Genomic DNA, 23,732 nt, shown 5'->3' with positions numbered 1-23,732 from the left:
CGAGCACTCGCTGCTGCTGCTGCTGCTGCGCTGCCGAGCCGCCTCTCTGTGCCCCTCCAGCCTCCAGCATGAGCACCAGTGTCAGGCAATACTCGTCCTCCACCTCCCTCAAGGGCTTCGGGAGCCTGGGCGGCGGCTCCAGCAGGGTCTCCTCCGTGCGAGTCGGGGGAGGAGGGTACCGGGCCCCCAGCGTGCACGGCGGCTCCGGCAGCTACTCCGTCTCCTCCCGCGTGGTCTCGGGGCTCGGCGGTGGCTTCGGGGGCAGCTACTGCAGCAGCGCAGGAGGGGCCCTCGGCGCGGGCTTTGGGGGCACCTATGGGGCCGCCTTTGGAGGAGGCTTTGGGGGAGGCTTTGGAGGAGCCTTTGGAGGCGGTGACGGCATCCTGCCGGCGGGGGAGAAGGAGACCATGCAGAACCTCAACGACCGCCTGGCCGCCTACCTGGACAAGGTGCGGGCGCTGGAGGAGGCCAACACCGACCTGGAGGTGAAGATCAGGGAGTGGTACAAGAAGCAGGGACCTGGTCCTGACCGTGACTACAGCCCCTACTACAGGACTATCGAGGAGCTCAGGAACAAGGTAGGATGCTGGGAATATCACAGCGGGATGCTGTGTGTCAGAGAGGAAGCAGAAACCATGACTGTTACTTCTGTAATTAGTCAGCACTAATTATGTCATAAAAAGTGTCCCAGTGGCGTGTGTGGAGTGTCTGGCTGGAAATTAGTCATGTCTCAATGTCAGCTTTTGGTTACATCCTCCTGAGTGGGACAAGTGGAAGCTTTCACTGGCAGGAACAGATCTAAGAGGACATAACACAAAAATGAAGAAAACAGACAAGTCTGCACTTATCATGTGTGTTCTTGGGAGTTTAAAATTAAGGTGCAGGGAAATTTGCAGCTGTGGGCAAACTGTGAAACACTGATGTCATATTTGGAAATATTCAGGCAAAGAATTTGCAAACTTGTTTCAGCTCCTCCTGTTGAGGAGATGTAGATGATAAAAAGATGGAGCTGACCAATAATGAGTTTTTTGCCTCTTTTGGCAATTGCTGCCCCAGGGCTGGAATTTGTACAAAGTTCCCAGCCCAGGCAGCTCTGGGGGGATTCCTCTCTGTTTGATTTGAGTCCCAGCATACTATTTTGGAGAAAATGCTCGAGTTTACATTGTTCTCTGTTACTTCCCATGTATGAATTGCCCCCAGGGATTCCAGAAGCTGTGGACAGCTGGAGCTGCAGGAGTGCTGGCAAAGGAGCTCGTTTAACCACCCCCACTCCCCTTCTCAACAGAGTTCTCCTCCCAGTGTGGGTTATTTGCTCCTGCTTTGGTAATATGAAAATCAGAATCTGTAGGCACCTGCTCACTGCCTTTTGCTCCATTTCTGCTGCCAACCAATTAAAACCATCCCAGAACAAGGTGTGCCAAGCACAGGCACCCCACTGGTCCCTCTGACCCTTCCACAAACAGCACTTGCCCTGAAGGATAGGAACAAAGGCCACCATCAAACCTCACACATCTCATGTGGCCTCACTCTGCCTTTTGAAATTCTTACTGATGGCTTTTTGAAAAGGGAGGTCACAGAATAACCAGTAGCCAGTCTCACCTGCATTTCACTTGTCCTGATTCCAGACACACTTCTGCTAAGGAAATGCCAAACTTCCACAAAAGTGTTGTTCCTGTCCCAACACTCAACCAGGAGGAATTTCTGACACTCTTTATCTTTCACTGTCCAGATTCTGGCGACCACAGTGGAAAATTCCAACCTCCTGTTGCAGATTGACAACGCCAGGCTGACAGCAGATGACTTCAGGACTAAGTAAGACACATTTTCTGGAAAAAATGGAGCAAAGTGTGCAGGGAAGTTTGATGAAATGAGGAGAAAATCCCATCCAAACCCCAGAAAAGCATTATGGAAGCAAAGCCTTCAAAAAGAGAGCTTTCCTAAGCAGATGGTTCTCTCAGTCTTACAGGCACCCAGGGATTATGCTGCTTCCATCCAAACCCACTATTTTATTCCTGTTGTTCGTTTATCTCTGGTACAGCCTCTCCTGTGCAGACTCCTTGCCCTGTGCCTCTCTGTGCCCTTAATGTTGTGTTCAACTCCACAGAGCCCAGGGCCAGTACCAAGGCCTGGTGGTGTCAGGAGCAGGGTGATGTTATGGACTCAGCTGGACGCTTTTTCATCAGTTTTCCCCCACTTCGCTCAGAACTTCCTCTAGGAAAGTTGTCAATGGGGCCATGTAGTGCTGCCACAATGCCGAGAGCAGGGTGGAGGCAGCAGGCAGCAGAGGCAGGTGCTGTGTGCCCAGCTGGCAGGGGCTCGTGCAGCTTTGCTGACTCTGTGTGTGTGCCCAGGTTTGAGACGGAGCAGGCTCTGCGTGTGAACGTGGAGTCTGACATCAACGGCCTGCGCCGGGTCCTGGACGAGCTGACCCTGTCCAGAGCCGACCTGGAGATGCAGATTGAGAACCTCAAGGAGGAGCTGGCTTATCTGAAGAAGAATCACGAGGAGGTGAGCACAGAGTCAGGCTCTAAAAAGGCCACCCCAGGCACTGAAATTTGAGTTCTGCTCCAGCCTTTAAGGCTATGCTGAGTTCTGAACTGCTAGGGAGGAGGTGAGAAGTGCTGGTGAGGCAGCAGAGGGGATAGACTCTGGACAGCAGCACATCCTCCCTGGAGCCTGTGGAACTCCAATTCACCACTTGCCATGTTAGTAATAACCACTGTGGCTGTTAGAGATTTACTAACAACCCTTGCAGCTTGTGGCTGGGAAGGTCTGCTCCCTGAGAAATGAACCAGCTACAGGCACTGTTTATTCTCTGGAGAATTAACTCCAGTGGGGATTTCACAAGAATTATAATTATTTTATTTGTGGTCATGGAGCAAATACCCCAATTTGCTCCCTTTTGATCAGCCCCCAAATGCTCACTTTCCTGAAGAAGTCTCTCTCAAGAGGAACATTTTATATGTTGGTTCTTGGATTGCATGATGATGCGTTTCTCTTTTTGTGTCAGGAAATGACTGCCCTGCGCGGGCAGGTGGGTGGGGAGATCAGCGTGGAGATGGACGCTGCTCCTGGCATCGACCTCACCAAGATCCTGGCGGACATGCGGGAGCAGTACGAGACCCTGGCGGAGAAGAACCGCAGGGACGCCGAGCAGTGGTTCTTCACCAAGGTGAGGAGCTGGCGGCGAGCAGCGGGCACGGGGCCGGGGCCGTGGCGCTGCCGGGGCTCTGAGGGCACGGCTTTGCCTCGCTGCAGACGGAAGAGCTGAACCGGGAGGTGGCCATCAACACGGAGCAGCTGCAGAGCGGCAAGACGGAGATCACGGAGCTGCGGCGCACGATCCAGAGCCTGGAGATCGACCTGCAGTCGCAGCTCAGCACGGTACGAGGGCCGGGCCGCCGGCGGGGCGGGGGACGCGGGGCTGCGCCCACCCGGCTGCCCCCCTGAGCCCGGCCCCGTGCCCGTCCCACAGAAAGCGGCGCTGGAGGGCACCCTGGCCGACACCGAGGCGCGCTACGGCACCCAGCTGGCCCAGCTGCAGATGCTGATCACGGGCGTGGAGGAGCAGCTGGCCGAGCTGCGCTGCGACATGGAGCGCCAGAACCACGAGTACAGGGTCCTGCTGGACGTCAAGTGCCGCCTGGAGCAGGAGATCGCCACGTACCGCCGGCTCCTGGAGGGCGAGGACGCCCAGTGCGTGAGGGGCTTTGCTGGGAGGGCGCCTGGGAGGAGATGGGTCATAGCCAAGGAAGCAGAAAATGAACCACCTGCATCCCCTGGAGCATTCTCTCAGCCCGTTCCCTGACCCGTTGCATGCAACGTGTCTGTCTTTTCAGTCACATCAGTGCACAACAGCCCAGTGGTTGTAACAGTCCTGCAGCACCCCTGGGTTCCACCTCCCATCCTTCCGTGTCTGTGTGATCCCAGGTAGCAGGTGCTGGCTGCTTGTTGCAGCTGGGTTGGGTGCTGCACTGGTGTCTGAATTCCTGTGTCACGCACCCATCCTTAATAGTTTCTTCCTTCAATTGGTTCACCACTGGCAGTTTCCCAAAGCATTTGAATCATCTATTGGTAGAAATTAAAAAAAAAAATAAAATAAGGCAGGGTTTAAATAATGGTTTTGTTTTGGAGATTACTCACTTTTTTCCTGTTTCTCACCTCCTTTTCCTTGTTCTCCTCCCATAGCATGTCCCACTATGCCTCGCAGCCTGTGAAAGAAGGTAAGAATAGGTCTTGGCTGAAGCTCTGTTCATACACAGCTCTCATGTCTTCACCCACCTTCTTAGCACAGATTCCTTTTATTTTTCTACTAAAGTAACTATTTTATTATATTTCCAAAATTTGAACTTATATACAAAAGTTTATGATACAACAAATTTATTCTATACAAAACGTGTCAAAAATTATCTGAACAGACTGAATCTGTACAATTTAGCAGTGGGAAGGTGTTATATTGGGTTTCTGATGTGATGATTGTTGTTACAAAACTCAAAGATCTTTAAGATCTTTAAGACAATTCTTCTTTGCTGCCCTGGAAATAACTGTTCCTTCTTTCTGCATCGCAGGACCAGTAACCACCCGGCAGATCCGCACCATCTTCGAGGAGGTCCAGGATGGGAAGGTGATCTCCTCCCGGGAGCAGATCACCCAGGCTGCCCACTGAGGCACTGCCTGCTTTGCTGCAAACCTCGCCCAGCACCACGGAGCAGATCCCAGCTGACATGTTCTTGCCATATGGATCATCAAAAGCACCTTCTCCCACTATCACCCCCTCCTTACCCTCTCTCACCCTTCTCTCAGCTCTGTGCCACACACAGAAATCAAATAAAGCTTCTCTTTGCAGTCCTGCAAACCAAGGTCTGGTCTCGATGCTCTTGGGCTGTCCCACCCCTGCAGCTGTGGGACAAATCTTCTTTGCTCCTCTCAGGAGCAACATTCTCCATCCTTGGTACCCTATGGTGGGGCCTGCACACCCACACCTCTGTAACTCCTGGGACCTGGCAGCTTCAGGGGAGAGGGTGTGGGGAAGAGCAGAAAGGAGCTGATGCCACAGGTGGTGGGAGGCGAAGCCTGTGAGAATCCCTGAGTTTCCCAGACTGGACAAAGTGCTGCTCCCCCGCTGCAGTGTCCAGCAACAGCAGTGCTGAAGCTTTAACCCAGAGAGGCCAAGCAAGTGAACAAAGCCCAAGTGATACAGACAGGACCCTGCAAATGCCACGGCCCAGCTCTGCCCCAGCAGCTGCTCCCCATTCTGGATCCCAAGCTTTGGGGTGAAATGATCTGAAGCTGCTGGCAGGACAGGGATCTGTCAGGAGGGTTGCTGTCCCTCCAGACAGGCACACTCAGCTCAGTTTGGTTCCTGCTTCCAAAGGCACCAGTGAAGGGTGAGGAAAACAGTGATGGGAAGAGGAGGGTATGGTCTGTGCTAGCAAAAGGATTACAATTTTTCTGGGAGTTCTTGTGGCACTCCCCGGCTGCCAGTGGCTGCTCCTGACACAGCAGTTCCCACTGCCGTCAGCCGGCCCAGCATTCCTGGAAAGCCAGTTCAGACACATTCTTGGCTGCATTCTGACACATTTATTACTTTGTAAATCCAACTTCTAACTCAATGAAATGAATCAGAGCAGCGCAACTAAGTGAGAATGAGAGCAGAGCTGGCCACACCACTTTATGACCCTTCTCCAGAAATCTGTCTGGAATGTGGGAAGAGATAAGAGAGAATTCTTTATTTTTCCCCAAACATTGGAATGATGCCTGCAGTGCATCATCTGCCCCGCAGCCAGATTAGCAGGGCTCCATGGTTTTGAGGCCCCCTAACCCCTGCCCTGCAGCTCTGCCCAGTGCCTGGGCTGTGTCCCCCCCGTGACCCTCGTGGGGCACTGGCTGCCCCAAGCATCCCCAGCATCCATCTGCCACAAGGGACTCGGTTCTGGTTTGAAGTTTAATGCTGATGATCAGTGAGCTCATCAGTGGGGCTGGGAGAAAGGCTGCTGCACAGGTCAGCAGCAGCACAATACCCAACCCTCCCAACCCAAGGCACTTCCAGCCCCAGCAACTCCACAGTCCTGCAGACTGCGCTCCCTCCACTCCCACAGCCTTGAGGAGGGAGCCCAGAGCAACCCAGGGGCTCTCCCTGGGGGAATTCATGTTCCAGAGCTGGGTAAAGACAGGGTTGAATCACTCAAGATCAGATGCCTGAGAAGGGTCGGGACAGACAGACACGGCTTCATGGCCACACCCCATTCCAGGTCACCTCTTAGGGACCCTCTTGTCCCCATGGGTGGTGCAGGGACCACCAACACGTCTTGCAGCCCCCCTGAGGACCTGTGCCCCTCTGACTGCTGTCCTTGCAACACCCAGTGCAGGATGCTGAGGTGTCTCGATGGAATTCACCCTTGCTTTATATTTTCCTCCTGTGAAAGCCTTGGCACACCTGTGTTCCTATAGAAACAACAAATAACACTTTGCTAATGAAATCCCCTGCTTTAATTATTCCTGCTACTGCACAGTGTGAGGGAGGTGTGGAAAACAGATGTCAATTTTCTCCTGCCTTGAGCATTAATAATTAGCCCTGACCTTAGGAAACCCCATTGAGGAGGGAGCTGCAGGGGTGGCTCACACTGACAGGCAGCGGCAGCTTGAGGCAGGTCTCAAAAAGTGGGAATTTAGTCCAGAAAGATGGTTTGATTTCTCAGGCAACACTGAATTCCTCTGACAGAAAAGACCACTTTAGAAACAGATATTAATGTGTGGTTTCCAGCTCATTTTAGGGAACTTTTCTATGATAATTTGATTCCAGGGCAAATGTTATAAGCATATAAAAAGAGGGAAGTGGTTTTATCCAGGTAGTATCTGAATCTGCTGATTTGTAATTTTGAAGCCAGAACTTCACCTCCATTTTCCCCTAAAGTAAGACCGAATTCTATTTTTAAACACCATTGTGCTACCATGAAGTTGCTGTTATGTAGAACTGGAATGCTGATTTTGAAATATATTAAAAATGGGCTCACAGTGTGCACGTGGCTCCAGGAGAGAGGCAGGCTCTGGTTTAATACTCAGCCTTTTACTTCAAAGGATGTGATAGAAACAACACGCAGTCCTTGTGGTTGTGTTCAATGGGAGGTCATGGAAATAACGTCCTTGAGTGGTTAATGTAATTTTGTCTCAATTAATGCTCATGATTTTAATTGTTGCCCTGTGGCATTACCAAAGTATCACAGATATTCTGGGCAATGGGTGTTTTTATGACATAGCAATTCAATGGCAAACAAAAGATGAAAGAAAAGGCAATTCCCCATACAGGAATGACCCGTGTGCCATGTATGGTGATGTGGTGTGACAGGGTGACATCTGTGCCACTCTGAGGGGCTTTGCTCAGGGCAGGGATGAGCCTTTGGGCTCACGCAGGGGCTCTGTACCGTTTTTGTCTCTGACGTTCCCCTTGCATCACCGCTGCAATCGGAGAGGACAAACCACGGCGTTGCCCGGGCGAAGGTGAGGACATGAAGATGGGGACGAAGCACATTCCTGGGAGCGACACATCCTGGCCGCCCCCGCGCTGCTGCACCTTTTCCATCTGCACCTGGGGAGGCCGAGCGGCGAGTGGGCGTCCCCTGGCCCCGCGCCCGGAGCTCACACGACACCGACACGCTGACTCCAGGAGACAGACACGGCCAGAGCCAGCACGGAGGAGACTCCGATCCTCCAGCTCTCCGAGCTGCACGGACTTGTCTCCATCCACCAATGGTAAATGGGAAGATAGGGAGCCACTTCTTCACAGCAGCCAACTCCTGATATTCCAAGGACACATCCCACTTCTGTACTGTCTCCAGCTTTCTGCAGATGGAGGGGAGGGAGTTGTACTCTTTGAGCTCCTCAGCAATGTACCTTTGTTCTTCCTTCCATACCCTTTCTCCCCACCTTTGGCAAGTGATCTGAGGAAGAACTTGGCTGTTGGGAAGGGGCTGTTGGGGCCTGTCTGCAGAGACAGCCCAACAATTCACCGTGCGCACACATGAGCAATCTCTTCCCCTCCACACCCCACAGGATGAGCCAGGCACACTCAGATTGGTGGGTTCTGCCCGTGCTGTGGATCAGCAGGGCCTGGCCACACCATTGCACTCGGTTCTGGAGCCTTTTTACTTGCCAGAGACAACCACTGTCTCTCCTGAAGTTCCATTTATGTGGGAGTTGTAAACTCCAAAGTCACAGTGAAACTGTCCTGCCTGGTCACAACTGACAGAAAAACATCACAGAAAACACCACTGGCATCAGTTGCTGAGCTGTGCTCCTGTCAGCTTTGTGCTCCTGTTCTTACACAGCAGGAGATTTTTCCTTATGTCCTTCATCTACTTTATGCTATTCCACATTTTCCTTAGAGATCTCATAATTTCTAGCTACTGGTCATACCGTGTCCTTTTGGAATGGTTTGCTAGTGCTCGTTCACAGAGAAAACAAACAATCCTATCACCTTTCCACAGTCCCCCACTCTTGGGTGGTCTCTGAAGTGAAGAATCCAGTGAGCCCTGGAGCACGAATTCCCTTTTCATTGCTTTTTCACGACTCATAATCCCTCTCCCTGCAGATAAAAGAGCGGACTTGTATTTCCAGGACTGGGAGCCAAGTTCCTTCCAGCACCATTGTACTCACGGGGCTTTGGAGGTGCATTCAGGGCCTCACAAAACACCTGCTGTCCCTGCAGATGTGCGTGTGCAGCCCAAGCAGGCACAGGAAACTGTAGCTGGGACAAAAAGCCACAGTAAAGGAGATGCTGAGCTATTCCCTCAAATGCTGCCTGTACCGCTCTGTTTCAAAGCTCACAGAGCAGAGGGAATTAAATCATAGCCCTGAGCAAGGAGCCTCCTCCTTTTAATCACACCTGACAATTTACTTGGAAACGGAAGAAGCATAAAGATGCCCTTTGTAAGAGAAAAAGCTTCAAGTGGAATATGACAAAAAGCATGACTAGAACAAAGGCAAAAATGACGATTCTGGAAGTTGGCTCAGGTTTTATGAGTGATGAAAATCGTCGGGAATGCAACCAAAAAAAAAAAAAAATGGAAAAGAAAAAAAAAAAACGTGTGGCAACGCCTCCTGGCCGGGCTATAAAGGGCCCCGAGGCAGGGGAGCGAGCACTCGCTGCTGCTGCTGCTGCTGCGCTGCCGAGCCGCCTCTCTGTGCCCCTCCAGCCTCCAGCATGAGCACCAGTGTCAGGCAATACTCGTCCTCCACCTCCCTCAAGGGCTTCGGGAGCCTGGGCGGCGGCTCCAGCAGGGTCTCCTCCGTGCGAGTCGGGGGAGGAGGGTACCGGGCCCCCAGCGTGCACGGCGGCTCCGGCAGCTACTCCGTCTCCTCCCGCGTGGTCTCGGGGCTCGGCGGTGGCTTCGGGGGCAGCTACTGCAGCAGCGCAGGAGGGGCCCTCGGCGCGGGCTTTGGGGGCACCTATGGGGCCGCCTTTGGAGGAGGCTTTGGGGGAGCCTTTGGAGGAGGCTTTGGAGGCGGTGACGGCATCCTGCCGGCGGGGGAGAAGGAGACCATGCAGAACCTCAACGACCGCCTGGCCGCCTACCTGGACAAGGTGCGGGCCCTGGAGGAGGCCAACACCGACCTGGAGGTGAAGATCAGGGAGTGGTACAAGAAGCAGGGACCTGGTCCTGACCGTGACTACAGCCCCTACTACAGGACTATCGAGGAGCTCAGGAACAAGGTAGGATGCTGGGGTTAACGTGACATCTTCATCAAAGTCACTTGTAAAGAAGTGAGTTTGTTCGTAACAGCTGGAGGGGAGAGGCTTATCAAGTAGCAGGTAATTAGTGTGAAATGAAAACCAGAGCTTTGGAATAGCAGTCACTATGAACAGCAGATCGCCAGGTACCAAAATGGGATTTCTGTTGACTGTTCCAGTGTAGGGAGAAAGATGGGGCAGGAAAGGAGTCAGATAGATTCAGGTTACCTGATGATACTTGCTGCCACACTGTTACCTCTTGCCTTCCTTCTTGCTACTTGTGCCCCCTAGTTGCTCCCTGTTAGGCTCCTGATGGAGCTTTCAGCAGGCAGGGACTTGTTATCTCCTGGCCCTATTCCCTGCTGAGTGATAAGCAGATGGAGATGAATAGTCATTCTCACAAATATCCTACAAATCAGAGACTTTCCCCCCTACCCTTCTAGGAGGCTAAAGGTAGAATTTAAAATAGAAAGAAACTGTCCTATGTGATGGTTGTTCTTTGAGAGTTGCAGACACAGAGTCCAGTCCAGGGTTGGAGCACAATGGGCTGTGGTAAGTGCTGAAATCAGGTGCATGCCTGGCTCTAAAATGTGGCAGATGAAATCATGGCCAAGGTAATTTCTTTATTCTTAGCAGTTCCCTGGATGATTTGAAACAAATGTCCTTCTGCCAAAACACCAGAAGCAGCCCATCCCTCCCTGCCTTGCCATTGCTTGCCCCTCTCAGGCCTTATCACTCATCCTGAGTGAGCTCAGGTTCACTGAGGGAATGAGGTGTGGGTGATTGGGCAATGTCATACCTGGTCTGTAAGAATAAATTCCTGGGAATGGGGCAGGGTCACGCCCTGGGGGGAATTCACATTCCTAAAATATTTTGGGCTTCACCCTGGGGGAAAGGGATTGCTTTGATGCAGGAAGCTCCTCTGCAGATTTCAGCATGTTGGTGTACTCTGATGGAGCACAGAAACATCTGGAGACAGGAGCTGTCTCTGGATTTGAGTGATGAAGTGCTGGGTCTCAGAAACCTGCTCCTGATCCAGGGGAAGGCAGATCCTTCCCTCCCTCTCCCCCCTCAGCTGGGAAATGACCACATCAATATTCCTGGATTATTCCTTGGATTATTCTCCCCTGAAGCAGGAGAAGTTACAGCTCTTCATTAGCTTGTGGCTACAGAAATTCCTGCTCACTAAATGGCCAATCATTTTCATAATGTCAGAGCAAATACTTGCACCTCGGGTGTAATTATGAAAGCCAAATGAGGTAGGCACAAGGCACGCCTTCCTTCCTCAATCCTTTTTTTCCTTGTTAGCTGGGCTGCTCCCATTCCCAAAGCCTGGAGTGCTGCCAGGGCTCAGCACGGTGTGAGCACCTGGAGGTGCCAGTGGGGCAGGGTGACATGCCCATGGCAGTGTTCCCAGGGGACCGAGCCTGTGCTGATGGGAGATGGAAATGAGCACCCCCATCTCCCTCTTTGCAGAGCCCACATGGAAGTCCAGCCCCATGGCCCAGTGCTGCTCCAGTCCTTCTCTGGATGGGATCACTCAGTGTTTGAAATGACTTTTAAACTCTTTCACTTATCCCCCATCAGATTCTTTCTGCAACTGTTGAAAATGCCAACATCGTTCTGCAGATCGACAATGCCAGGCTGGCAGCAGATGACTTCCGAACCAAGTGAGTGTCATGCCTCCAAGAACTTTTGTGAAAATTGGGGAAAGCCTGGCTGCACCTGGGGTTGCTCCACTGGAGTGGGACATTTGGGAATAGTTAATCTCTTCCTGGACACAGCACTGATATTTCTGCACTGTGAGAGCTGTGCACACACATTGAATTAAAGATACTTAGCAAAAATACACTGAGCTGGGGAAGGAAAAGACAAGAAAAATGCTGTATCAGGTGTGTATATGCAACTGTGTGTGTGTCTTTAGGTTTGAGACGGAGCAGGCTCTGCGCATGAGCGTGGAGGCCGATATCAACGGCCTGCGCCGGGTCCTGGACGAGCTGACCCTGTCCAGAGCTGACCTGGAGATGCAGATTGAGAACCTGAAGGAGGAGCTGGCTTATCTGAAGAAGAACCACGAGGAGGTGGGCAGAGTTGGGCTCAGACTGGGACCTACAAACATTCCTGTGCACCAGGGAAGCAGTCAGCCCAAACACACAGGAGTTTTTGCAATTAGGGCTGTCAGGAGACACATTAGCAGGAAGGGGGAGAGAAGTAATCCCTTCAGGCAGGACCTCCAGGAAGTCTGTGGGGTTCCTGTGCTGGGTGCAAATAAGAAATTTGTCACCGTGGGAAGATGCCACGTCAATCTGACATATGTTGTGTCTTTTTTGTGTCAGGAAATGACTGCCCTGCGGGGGCAGGTGGGTGGGGAGATCAGCGTGGAGATGGATGCTGCTCCTGGCATTGACCTCACCAAGATCCTGGCGGACATGCGGGAGCAGTACGAGACCCTGGCGGAGAAGAACCGCAGGGACGCCGAGCAGTGGTTCTTCACCAAGGTGAGGAGCTGGCGGCGAGCAGCGGGCACGGGGCCGGGGCCGTGGCGCTGCCGGGGCTCTGAGGGTACGGCTTTGCCTCGCTGCAGACGGAAGAGCTGAACCGGGAGGTGGCCATCAACACGGAGCAGCTGCAGAGCGGCAAGACGGAGATCACGGAGCTGCGGCGCACGATCCAGAGCCTGGAGATCGACCTGCAGTCGCAGCTCAGCACGGTACGATGGCCGGGCCGCTGGCGGGGCGGGGGACGCAGGGCTGCGCCCACCCGGCTGCCCCCCTGAGCCCGGCCCCGTGCCCGTCCCACAGAAAGCGGCGCTGGAGGGCACCCTGGCCGACACCGAGGCGCGCTACGGCACCCAGCTGGCCCAGCTGCAGATGCTGATCACGGGCGTGGAGGAGCAGCTGGCCGAGCTGCGCTGCGACATGGAGCGCCAGAACCACGAGTACAGGGTCCTGCTGGACGTCAAGTGCCGCCTGGAGCAGGAGATCGCCACGTACCGCCGGCTCCTGGAGGGCGAGGACGCCCAGTGCGTGAGGGGCTTTGCTGGGAGGGCGCCTGGGAGGAGATGGGTCAGAGACACAAAATGCCCAAGGCCTCAGCCCAGTCACAGCTTTCTGGGCTGGTTCCTCTGTTCACACCAGCTGTGGATGCCCAGTGCTCTGTCTCTGGTGTATGGCTGTAGTGGCTTGTTGCCGTGGTTCCTCCATCCCTCAGGAGAGGCCAAGTGGAGCAACACTTTTGTCTCCTGTTTTTCTCCTGTCTGAACACAGAGTCTGTGTAGCAGCAACAACCAATGTTTGTTCCTAACATCTCTTTGGTTTTGTGCTTCTCTTGTAGCATCTCCTCCCAGTACTCCTCCGCCATGTCCTCACACTCTGGCAGAGATGGTAAGAACCCACCTTTCTGCTCAGCCTGGTTCTCTCCCCTTCCCAGTCAAAGCAGGGCTGTTTAAAGCAGCATTTCCCACTCCCTTGTGGAATTTCCACCAGCTCCTGAAGAATGTGTAAAATCTGATAATGTTTTAAGAAATTCCCTCCTTCCTGCCGTGAGTAATTGTTGTCCTTTCCTTTGCAGTCATGACATCGTCCCGCCAGGTGCGCACGATTGTCGAGGAGGTGCAGGATGGGAAGGTGGTCTCCTCCCGGGAGCAGGTGGCACTCACCACTCGCTAGGACAGTCCCTGGCTCAGGAGAGCATTGAACTGAGCCAAGAAGTGCCTGAGGCCATGCGTGGTCAGGTTGTGTCCCCGAATGCTCCCTTCACCTGCTCTTCCTCATGTGTTGCCCTCATTCCATGCAGGTGTCTCTGGACACACTTAATAAAGATTTTTCTTCTTGCTCATGCAACTGCAGACTTGTCTGTCACTGACATGTGATCCCTCAAAGCCTTTGGGTTCTGTGTTCATGCCAGGGAAAGTCCTAAGAAACCACAAGAAGCCAGTGAGAGGAGGGGAATGGAGGGACATGGGTTCCACCTGGAGGGACAGGGGTTCTGCTTGGGATGAACATAATAGGAGACAGCTTTTTCTAATGAACTCAGTGCTTGTAAATACATGGGACTGGCTAAGACATAAACTGTGTAAGTGATACAAAATGAAGGCAAATACGGAATGATGAAGTTTGAGGTCAGTGTGACATGCGACTGATAATTAAGGCCAACAAAATAAAGCTCAGTTTCTCTAACTCTTAGGATCATGAAAAGTCACTTTCTCCTGTAAGCAGAACTTAGATGGCTTCAGCAAGACTGCTGCTGTCAGGTGTTCTCTCTGAGACAGGAGGCCAGCATCCCCCTGGTTGGCAAACCTCATCCCTACAGGCCTGCTTCTCTTTTGACTGTCTTTAAGTCACACTATCGGGCACAAAAACTTTTACAGGGCTATTCATGCTGCCCCAGGGCTGCACTTGAGGAACTAAAGTAACCATTGCTTAATCTGCACAGGGATGAGTAGCAATAATTTCTATCACTGTCGTGTGTAACAGATCACTGCTAAAACCCTTCCTGTAACACGCAAGGTAGAAATGTTGCCTGAGGCTGAGCTGCTGCTCAGGATTAGTGACTCAGTTGGGCAGCAGCAGGTTCTGGCTGTGCCTGTGCCCACTCGCCTGCTGGAGAGCAACCAAGGGAGGGCCAGAGAGGAGAGGAAATGGTTTAGAGCCAAAAGCATGATGGAATCACTTCGATCCAACTTCATGCTTTCTAGTCTGTGGTAGCTGGGAGCGCTGTGCATCGGCTTGTGTTCCTCCCACACCTCAAGGATACAGATCTGGGGCTCAGATCAAAGTGAGAGGGAACAGTTTGCATTAAATCAGCTTCCCTTATAACGATGGACAGACATGAGGCTCCTGCAGCTGAGGCTCAGCTCGCCCATCCTTTGGGTGTCAGTGGCTCATTCATCCTCCCTCAGCCTCCCCACAGCATCACTGGCCCACTGAGCACTCCCCAGGGTGCTCCCTGGCCCCAGCAGGCTTGGAAGGAGCTGATGATGTCACGCTGGGCATGACAGGACAGGCAAAGGAGGGGAAAGGAGATTGAAGAAGTGGGGAGCCTGCCAGGTCTTTCCAGAGAAGGGAGTGTGAGATATTATCATTCTGTATCATCATTCAGCAATTATAGAAAAGGGCAGGAAAAGAGATGCAGCAGAGTGCAGAGTTCATGGACTGTATTGTTCTTCCCCTTTGCTGGTATGACAGACCCAAAAAACCAAAACTATATAAAAAATGAAAATCAGATCAAGGAACAATGTACCTAAGCCTCAAGCTATCTCAGAGTCTCTGCAGGGGGCAAAACTGCAGGCTGGAAATCCTGAGCAAACTGCTCATGTGCTTTTTTTTTTTTTTTTTTTGTCATCAGAAGAGAGTTGTTATGCTTTAGTTGTAAATGGCTTTTTAAGTCTTGAACCTTCTGCAGAATGCCCCAAGTGTATGAACACAGAAAAGCTTTCTGCAAACCACAAATATAACTGATTAAATATAAGTAGGAGGCCAAAAGAAGACGTCAGTCCAAGAGTAATTGGCTCTGCTGGCAGCACAGAGAGATGTGGCCCCTTCTGCAGCCAAAAGGGCACGGGGGAGAGATTGATCCAGCAGAACACTCAGTCATCTCTGGTATCTGTCACCCCTGAGATGTTTACATCAGTCAGCAGAAGCAGCCTGAGATGAAATCCTGAGGAGAGCTGGGAGAACAGCTCTGATGGAAGAGTCTGGTTTGTAATCAGCAGACTCAGTTCCCCTGGGAGGACCTTATCAGGGGATATTCATGAACATATATTTGCATCAATGAAAAAGGCTTTAATTCTGCATACAGCTCAGTGTAACCCTGTTATCACAGGCAAGAGCAAAGTCCAAGCTCAGCACAAATGATCTCTGTGTGACATTATAGTGCTCTAAAGAAAGAAAATACTACAGAACTATAAGGTAACTTGCTGCTTGTTATTTACTCTTTGCTACACACATTTGTATCTGTGAAAGAGCAACAATTTGTTTCTCCAAGAAGTGGACAAACACTGGTTTTGGAGAGCATTTTACAGTTTTGTGCAAGCTGCAAGCACAAGAAGAAAAGCCTTTTTAGGATTCAGCAGGGAATTACAGAGGCAAGGTCTCAGTGAATGATGGTGAAACTTTATGGACAACAAAAAGAAAAATGGAAACTGAACATCCTTTCAAGGTATTTCGTGATGGAGACATAGAGAGAAATCAATGAGATGTGCCTTGTATCAAGAGTAATATAAAATAGCAAGAACACTGACAATGAATAATACTGAATTGTGTCATCTTTCCAATCTCTAGAGCCTCGTGTGCTCCTCAGACAGCTGGTTTTACAATGCCCTCGAGGAGGAGGATAGTTGTTATTGTTGTTTCCATCCTACAAAGCATGAAATTGAGGCTTGGAGGAGATGAGTGATTTGCCTAGAGTGATTTGCAAAGCTGGGATCACCTGGAGCACCTGGTGTCACCAGCAAAATGGAGATCAGCATCAGTACAGCCAATAGTAGGCTGACAGAAAGTGGCATGACAGGTACATCACCAGCCAGATAAGCAAATACTTTATAAATACTTTGTCAATTGAGAACACCAGGATTTTCCATAGGTGTAACATGGAAATCCAGCTGACAGTGAGCAGAGAGGAGCTCAGACGAGCCTTTCCCTGGCCAGGCTGGTGGGTGATGGCCGTGCCTGGCTCCAGCTCCTCTCCTGGCCCTCCTGTGTCTGGGCACCAGCAGGGACGTGGGGTTTGAGTCATTGAGTCCCCAAGGAAGTTCTCTTGGACTCACCTGCTGTTTTACCAGCTGGTGATTCAGGAAGTATTTATAGTGATGTGAAATGCCAGATCTCCTTCTTGGGGGCACATTAAACTTCATCTGCATTAGCCTAAGGACCAGTCTTAAGCCTTAAAAAAATATTCTGAGACTCCAAAAGGATTTCCCTCCAGGGAAATCAAATCTTTCTCTTTATCATTGCCCTGTTGAGTCTGATAACTCTGCTGTAGAGAACTCTTGGGAATAACTCCAGCATGTCCATCCTCTGCCACCACCCCCTCTCTGTCTCCCAGCCCAGGACGCTGATGGAAACATAAATATAAATCCTTCCTTTCTATTTTTTTTTACAAAGCTCATTACGTGGGAGCAACACCTTTGCCTGGGGGAAGTTCTTCTGCTCGTTTGTTACTTGAAGTAGTAATTTTTCCTGGTCAGACCTGCGCTGCTGTTCCTGAAATGCCCACGGGAGATCCTCATGCGCCGTCATTCCTCGGCTCCCCTGTCATTCCTCTGCTCCCCTGTGATTCCTCTGCTCCTCTTCCTCCCTTGGGGCACAGCATTGCCTGCAAGGGGCTCCCAAGTCAGCCAAGGGCAGCTCATCAGAGCATCGCCCTGCCTGCCTGCAAGGATGTGGGGAGCAAATTTCCATCTGCAGACTCCAGCCAGAGAGTCAGTCAAAGCTAGTTCTGGAAAGAGCCTTCCATTAGGAATGGAGATCCCATCATTAGCAGATCTCCTCATCACAAAATGAAAATCACTTTACTAAAATGAGGGATGGCTCTGCTGGCAGGGCTTGAGGTTTGTTCTCTTGTAAAAGCAAGATCTGGTTTTAAAGAAAAGTTTGAATTTTGGAAAGGAAAAAAGCTGCCATGAAGAACACACAATTCCAGGAGAATAATAATAAATTACTGTTATCCTTTACAAAAGCTTTAGAAATTCTAATCACCAAAAAAAAAAGAAAAGAAAGAAAAGAAAGAAAAGAAAGGGGAAAAAAAAGAAAAAAATAAGAAAGGGAAGGGAAGGGAAGGGAAGGGAAGGGAAGGGAAGGGAAGGGAAGGGAAGGGAAGGGAAGGGAAGGGAAGGGAAGGGAAGGGAAGGGAAGGGAAGGGAAGGGAAGGGAAGGGAAGGGAAGGGAAGGGAAGGGAAGGGAAAGGAAGAAGAAAGAAAGAAAAAGAAAGAAAGAAAAAGAAAGGAAAGAAAGAAAGAAAGAAAAAGAAAGAAAGAAAGAAAGAAAGAAAGAAAGAAAGAAAGAAAGAAAGAAAGAAAGAAAGAAAGAAAGAAAGAAAGAAAGAAAGAAAGAGAAAGAAAGAAAAAGAACATTGACATCTCTGCTCAGTTTGCAGTAATTTTAAAAAACCCTCTACTCATTGTGGGTGTTTTCCTCATGGAAGAAATCACACAGGATGGTTTGGGTTGGGAGGGACCCTATGACCACCTCATTCTACCCCCTGCCATGGGCAGGGACACCTCCCACTGGACCAGGTTGCTGCAAGCCCCACCCAACCTGGCCTTGAAAAATGAAGGACCACATACATCTCGATTAAATGAAATTAAATGTTTACTCCGCAGTCATTTTAAAATTCTTTGGTAGAAAAAAGACCAGTGGTGACCAGGCTGCAGGTGGGCTCCAGGCAGCCCTGCCTGACCCTGACCCTGGTTTCAGGCAGGGTCTGGCCATCACTGTGGCACCAGAGCACCCTGGCTTCACTTCCTGATGATGGCTCTAACAAAGGATGGGCACCTACAGAACCACCCCACAGTTCAGGAGTGCTGGGTTTGCAGTGTCAAGATAAAATTGAGCTTAATGAACTTGCCCAAATGGCAGAAGCAATATTTGTGAGCAGGATACACCTGACACATTCTTTATGCCATGTGTCCAGGTGACCTGGATGCCAAACCCAAAGCTGAACCACACGTGGGTGAGAGCCAGCCAATATTAGCATTGCTATATTAATGTTATTAATAAAATGAAAGATTCAGATGACAAAACATTTTAATTATTTCCCTTCTTCCTCAATTCAGCATTCCAGAACTAAAAATTTAGTTTAATAAATTTTTAAAAATTTCTTTTCTATTGTCCTTTCTAAATTTAACACTTGGATTGTATTGGAGAGTTTTCATGGTGCTGGTTGGAACAGGATCAGACTTCTGTGAAGTCATGCATTTCCTGAAATTCTCCACAATACTATTTAAGAAATCTTATGAAATATCCCGTGTGGCACTGAATATTCAGTGGCCTGCATGTTTAGTGTCCAGGAAATATCCTTTCATATTTTGGATAAATACTTGACTATTTTGTCTACCCTTGAAAGCAAGCAAAACAACCCAGACCTCTGCAAGGCGATGTTTTGATGGATGTAGAATAAAGAGAAGGGATAAACCAGCCCTGGTACATTCCAGTGCAAAATTCCTCTGTGCTCTCCTGGAGCATTTGAGGTCTAAAGACCCAGACCAGGGGCTCGCTCCACAAACGGCCGTGTGGAATGGAACAGACCCCTCACTGCACGGCCCGGGGTGGTCTCCAGGCCCTGGTCCCAGGGACTGAGGCCAGCTGAGTGAGGGGACACCCTCGCTTTTGGTCACAAAGGGGTCAAACAGGCTCTGTCAGATAGGACGCCTTTCCCACAGCTTTCACTTTCCGGGTAGACTCGCCCACACTGGGGATGGATAATTGCTGTGGTGCTTCATTCCCCGGGCACTCTTGGGTATCGTTGGGTTTTTGTGTCACTGTTGTTGAGTTGTCATCACAGGTCAGACCTGATGATTCAGGAAGTAACATTTTTGATGTAGTTTTGAAACACGCTTCTGTTAACCAAAGCATCTTTCTGTTGTGGGATTTCTGGAGACAAACGCCTTTGGGGAATTATTTCCGGCTTAAAAAAAAGAAAACACCTCCTAGCCAGGTCACAAGGAGGAAGAATAAACAGCTCTTCTCCAGTGGCACGACCCACAGGGACTGGTATAAATAGAGGACCAGGGGACAGAGGTATCACAGTTGGATCCTGCAGCGACCTGAGCACTTGCCTTGGGCTCTGTTGGCTCCGCACCCACACCATGAGCTGTACTGTCAGGCAGGTTGTCACCACCTGCACCCAGGGCAGGGCCAGCACAGGCAGCAACGTGGCTGGCACCGGCAGGAGGGTCTCCTCTGCCTCCTCGGGGAGACACGCTGCCTATGACATGGGTGCCGTGGTTGGCAGCTTCTCCGGCGGCAGCGTAAGCGAGGGATTACTCGGGAAGCAGCTGAGCGCCGGCAGCGCAGCTGGTGGGAGCTTCGGAGCCACCCAGAGGGCTTGTTCTGCCCTGGGATTCAGCGGAGGAGCTGTCTGCACTCGAGGTGGCTTCCCCAGGGCTGGAGCTGGCTGCGGGGATGGGATCCTGTTTGCTAACAACGAGAAGGCGACGATGCAGAACCTCAACGACCGCTTGGCCTCGTACCTGGACAAGGTGCGGCTCCTGGAGGGGGACAATGCTGACCTGGAGTGCAAGATCAGGGAGTGGTACGCCAAGGTGGGGCCCATCTGTGAGCCACGGGACTACAGCTGCTACCACAAGGAAATCGAAGACCTTCAGAACCAGGTAAATTCTTGTTTGTCAAGAAAATCCTAACATTTCTTTAGGCTTTGTTTTCGTATGTGCACAGAGCCCTGTCACAGGGCAGAAGCAATGGCTCTGGAGGGGCAGCTGAAGCAATGGTTTATATGAAATGATGGTCTGTGGGAGGGGGAGTCTACATTTACTGAGCACTGATGCTTCAGCAAGGTCATGTCCACCAGCTGGACATGGGTTTTTCTGCTGGGATGCTACATAAGTGATTAATAACCCAAATATACAGAATAATTATAAAATTCCCCAGGTAGGTGTTTCCTCCAGGGTCTTCTGGAGGCAGAGGAAGCTGCAAGCCCACATATTCTTCTAATGATTTCTTTTCCAGATCCTGTGTGCAGCCATGGAGACTAACAAAATCCTTCTGAACATTGATAACAACAGGATGACTGCTGATGACTTCAGAGTGAAGTGAGTATAGTCCCCTGCTGGCCCATGGAAGGGCAGGTGAAGGGTGGTGATGGGGAAATCCCAAACCTCTGCCTGTTACACTGCATGGTAAAACTGATCTCTGATACCACTGGCAATGTTCATAGCACAGCATGTCTGAAGCAAAAGAAGAGCTTGATCCTAATTTTTTCCCCCCACCCTCAACTGAAGGCCTTGCCCTGCTTTGCTGATATGCTGGTCTTTGTTTGCTGCCTGTGGTTTAAGGTACGAGACCGAGTGTGGTCTCCGGCAGAACGTGGATGCTGACATTAACAACCTCCGGCCCGTCCTGGACCAGCTGGCCAGCTGCAAGACCGACCTGCAGCTGCAGTGTGAGGCTCTGACAGAGGAGATGTGCTGCCTAAAGACCAACCACGAGGAGGTCAGCTCTCTCAGGGAATTGAGAAGAAGGAAAATCTCCCCAAGGGTGGATGGATATTATTGATACAGTCATGTATTTCCTGCAGGAAATGAGCTGTCTGAGGAAACAGGCAACTGGGGATGTGAGCGTGGAGGTCAATGCCTGCCCTGGCCCAGACCTGAGGAAGATCCTGGAGGATCTGCGGTGCCAGTACGAGACGCTGATGGAACGCAACCGCAAAGAGACGGAGCAGTGGTACGCCTGCAAGGTACCTCGTCCCTGCAGAGCTGCAGCCAGCTCTGCCCCAAGGGGGAAAGGGAAAAAGGAGGAAGTGTCCTAATAACAGCAAGCGTGTCACAGATGCGCTCAGATCTAACTGTACTGCCCGATTTCTGCGTTCCATCCATGGTGGAGGGGCCACCACATGGTCAGATGGTGTCACATGGTGTCACTGGGTCAGAATGGAATAAGCAGGGTGTCAGCCTTGCTCGTGCTCAGGGCACTGCGGGGTGTGGGGAGGTCCTGGACATCATGAGATGCAGTGGGGAGGTGAGGAAAGGGCTGCTCTTTTCTGACCTTGCAGGTGGAGGAGGTGAATCTGGAAGTTGTCACAAGCAGCCAGGAGATAGAGTCGAGCAACAAGCAGGTCACTGAGCTGAGACGTCAGCTGCAGGCCCTGGAAATCAATGTACAAGCCCAGCTCACCATGGTAGGTGATGCCACAAGGATTCACAGCTCCAGCTCTCGTGAGCAGGGTTGTACCTGTGTCAAACCCCAGTACCTGAGTATTTTGTTCTATTCTCAGAAAGAAAACCTGGAATCCTCTTTGACGGAGACTGAATGTCGCTACAACAAATACCTGGCGGAGCTGCAGAACCAGATCTCCTGCGTGGAGCAGCGGCTGGCTGAGATCCGAGCGGAAATGGAGTGCCAGAACCAGGAATACAAGACCCTTCTGGACGTCAAGTGTCGCTTGGAGCAGGAGATCCAGACCTACCACTGTCTGCTGGAGGGTGGCCAACACGACATCATGTATGCAAACAGAGCTGGGCACCCTAAAATCTCTGTACTTTGTCTTACAGGGATATGAAAATTTGTGATCCCGGTAGGAAAAGCAACACTGGTGAGGAACCAGGGCTGACCTGTTTCTAGACAGGGCTGATTAGAAAACCATGAGGTATCGGAGGATTTGGCTCTTATAAATGTCCAGGGAGCACCAAAGACCATTCCTGGGCCAGGGAACGGTCTGGGAGAGCCCCCAGAACTGTCCCAGCCCCTGGCACAGCAGCTTCAGCAGTTCTTTAAGGGCAGCTTCCCAGGAGCTGGACAAACAGTCATATAACTAAGTTTTATTGGCTTGCCAGAATGAGACAGGATTAGGGATTAGCAGCTAAATTAACTGAAATGATGAATTATCTAAACATTTTCAGTTTCACACAAGTTTAATTAAAGTTTTGGAAGTTTAATTTGTATGCAAAGCAGTTGGCTCTGCCCTGCCTTCCATTGACTGAGGTTTTGAAACAGCCAGGCTGTTAATTCCAGACGTGGCTGCACACACACAAAACTGCCCTGAGCACCCACCTACTCCTTTTGTTTTGCTGGGAGAGGAGGCTTTGGAATGGAATGGTGCTGCCCTGATTTGGGCTCCTCTGGACTCTCCAGTCCTAAATTATTTCCACAAAAAGTCAGTTTTTGTTCCAAAATGCCTCTTGCAAGGGCTGAAGTGGCATTGTTAGTCCCAGGGCAATCCTGAGTGCCAGATGGAAAAGCATCATCTGCCAAAAGACAGGGGGACAGAGGTGGATGGTGGCTGCAGCTGACCTCGGGGCTGGGAGGGGGAAGCACGGCTGTGGCTGAAGAGATGGAGCTAAAGCCAGTGAGGAGGGCAGGGGGAGACCTCCAGGGTGGCAGTGCTGGGGCCTGGGTGTCCAGAGCTGTCTTCTTCCACAGAGGGTCGGCAGGAAGAGGAGTCGGTGCCACACCAGCTGGGAGAAGCACGGGGCTGAAAGCCAGCCTGTGCCAGCCCTGCCTGCCCTGAGCCCCTGCCCGCCAGGCTCTGCCAGGTGAGGGAGCCTCCAGGGAACTGGGACCATGAGCTGCTTCTTTAGTGCTGGGTACCAGTGGAACAGGAGCATGAGAGGTCTGCAGGCTTTTCTGGGTGATGAAGGAAGGCTGGAGGGGTTTTTTCCTAGAGAAAGGCTGGGTTGGAGTCAGATGCTCAGGATCACAGCTGTGGTAGGGCACTGGGATTAACTGGGCTGTGGTGGGAAGCAGTGATAAGGGATGCAGCTATGGGATATTTATTTATAAATCTCTGTGCAGAAATTATGTTTGACACTGGCGGGTGCCCAGCAGTAAATGTGTGTTTAAACAAGGCTTTCAGCACAACACGGGAATGAGGAGCTGGCAGTGGAATCACTCAGTCACAAGTTTTTCAACAAGGATAAAATTTAGCAAAGCTGGGGAGAAGAGGGAAAGAGAAAGCTCAATACAAAAGCAAAGGGGTGTGAGAGAAAGGTACAGGATGCAGACTCCCCTGAATAAATGATTCTTCTCATTCTCCTTCAGGTCACTGCAGACCAGAGAGTCCCCGCCAGTCCCACTGCACATCCCCCGAGGAGCTTTCTGAAGAAAAAGTCTTTTGGAAAAACAAGGCAAAAATAACCTGGGAGTTCTCAGTTGTGCTCCAGTGGTAGTCACAGGGACTCTGCAGGATGGCAGCTCCTGGCCACCCTGCTGTTATCCCACCACTGCCCCTCACTCAGACTCCCCTGGTTTGTGGCCATTCTCTAACAGCGACCAAGGCATGTCTCCAATAAAACTTTGCTCCTGCTGATACAGCCTTGAACCTGAGAAAT

General features: G+C 51.1%; 3 protein-coding genes across 3 annotated transcripts; all 3 read left to right on the top strand.

Annotated features, from left to right (window-relative positions):
- Positions 1-5: 5 nt before the first annotated feature.
- LOC144247462 (keratin, type I cytoskeletal 14-like) lies at positions 6-4,857 on the top strand. Its single transcript, XM_077788300.2, has 8 exons — positions 6-578; positions 1,730-1,812; positions 2,352-2,508; positions 3,011-3,172; positions 3,259-3,384; positions 3,476-3,696; positions 4,189-4,223; positions 4,569-4,857. Exons 1-8 carry the CDS (start codon positions 69-71, stop codon positions 4,664-4,666), a joined length of 1,392 nt encoding a protein of 463 aa, XP_077644426.1. The 5' UTR covers positions 6-68; the 3' UTR covers positions 4,667-4,857.
- A 4,279-nt stretch (positions 4,858-9,136) lies between these two features.
- Positions 9,137-13,569, top strand: LOC110471857 (keratin, type I cytoskeletal 14). The gene is made up of 8 exons (XM_021532899.4): positions 9,137-9,709; positions 11,315-11,397; positions 11,652-11,808; positions 12,064-12,225; positions 12,312-12,437; positions 12,529-12,749; positions 13,061-13,110; positions 13,298-13,569. Exons 1-8 carry the CDS (start codon positions 9,200-9,202, stop codon positions 13,393-13,395), a joined length of 1,407 nt encoding a protein of 468 aa, XP_021388574.3. The 5' UTR covers positions 9,137-9,199; the 3' UTR covers positions 13,396-13,569.
- Positions 13,570-19,454: 5,885 nt separating this feature from the next.
- On the top strand, positions 19,455-23,578 carry LOC116184521 (keratin, type I cytoskeletal 19-like). Its single transcript, XM_077788421.2, has 8 exons — positions 19,455-20,057; positions 20,413-20,495; positions 20,739-20,895; positions 20,981-21,142; positions 21,458-21,583; positions 21,680-21,906; positions 22,825-22,937; positions 23,443-23,578. The coding sequence occupies exons 1-7, from the start codon at positions 19,533-19,535 to the stop codon at positions 22,910-22,912; spliced, it is 1,368 nt and encodes a 455-aa protein (XP_077644547.2). The 5' UTR covers positions 19,455-19,532; the 3' UTR covers positions 22,913-22,937; positions 23,443-23,578.
- The last annotated feature ends 154 nt before the right edge of the window (positions 23,579-23,732 follow it).

The sequence above is a fragment of the Lonchura striata genome, chromosome 27 (assembly GCF_050655825.1).
Source record: "Lonchura striata isolate lonStrDom1 chromosome 27, ASM5065582v1, whole genome shotgun sequence".
Classification (NCBI taxonomy): domain Eukaryota; kingdom Metazoa; phylum Chordata; class Aves; order Passeriformes; family Estrildidae; genus Lonchura; species Lonchura striata.
Note: the sequence above shows the minus strand (reverse complement) of the source record. Positions and strands in the feature narration are given on the sequence as shown.

Excerpts from the sequence above, each read along its gene's own strand:
- LOC144247462 (XM_077788300.2), top strand. The coding sequence starts at position 69 with ATGAGCACCAGTGTCAGGCAATACTCGTCCTCCACCTCCCTCAAGGGC. Across the intron at positions 579-1,729 it reads TCGAGGAGCTCAGGAACAAG|ATTCTGGCGACCACAGTGGA; the intron begins GTAGGATGCTGG and ends TTCACTGTCCAG. Across the intron at positions 3,385-3,475 it reads TGCAGTCGCAGCTCAGCACG|AAAGCGGCGCTGGAGGGCAC; the intron begins GTACGAGGGCCG and ends CCCGTCCCACAG.
- LOC110471857 (XM_021532899.4), top strand. The coding sequence starts at position 9,200 with ATGAGCACCAGTGTCAGGCAATACTCGTCCTCCACCTCCCTCAAGGGC. Across the intron at positions 9,710-11,314 it reads TCGAGGAGCTCAGGAACAAG|ATTCTTTCTGCAACTGTTGA; the intron begins GTAGGATGCTGG and ends ATCCCCCATCAG. Across the intron at positions 11,809-12,063 it reads TGAAGAAGAACCACGAGGAG|GAAATGACTGCCCTGCGGGG; the intron begins GTGGGCAGAGTT and ends TTTTTGTGTCAG.
- LOC116184521 (XM_077788421.2), top strand. The coding sequence starts at position 19,533 with ATGAGCTGTACTGTCAGGCAGGTTGTCACCACCTGCACCCAGGGCAGG. Across the intron at positions 21,143-21,457 it reads AGCAGTGGTACGCCTGCAAG|GTGGAGGAGGTGAATCTGGA; the intron begins GTACCTCGTCCC and ends CTGACCTTGCAG. Across the intron at positions 21,584-21,679 it reads TACAAGCCCAGCTCACCATG|AAAGAAAACCTGGAATCCTC; the intron begins GTAGGTGATGCC and ends TTCTATTCTCAG.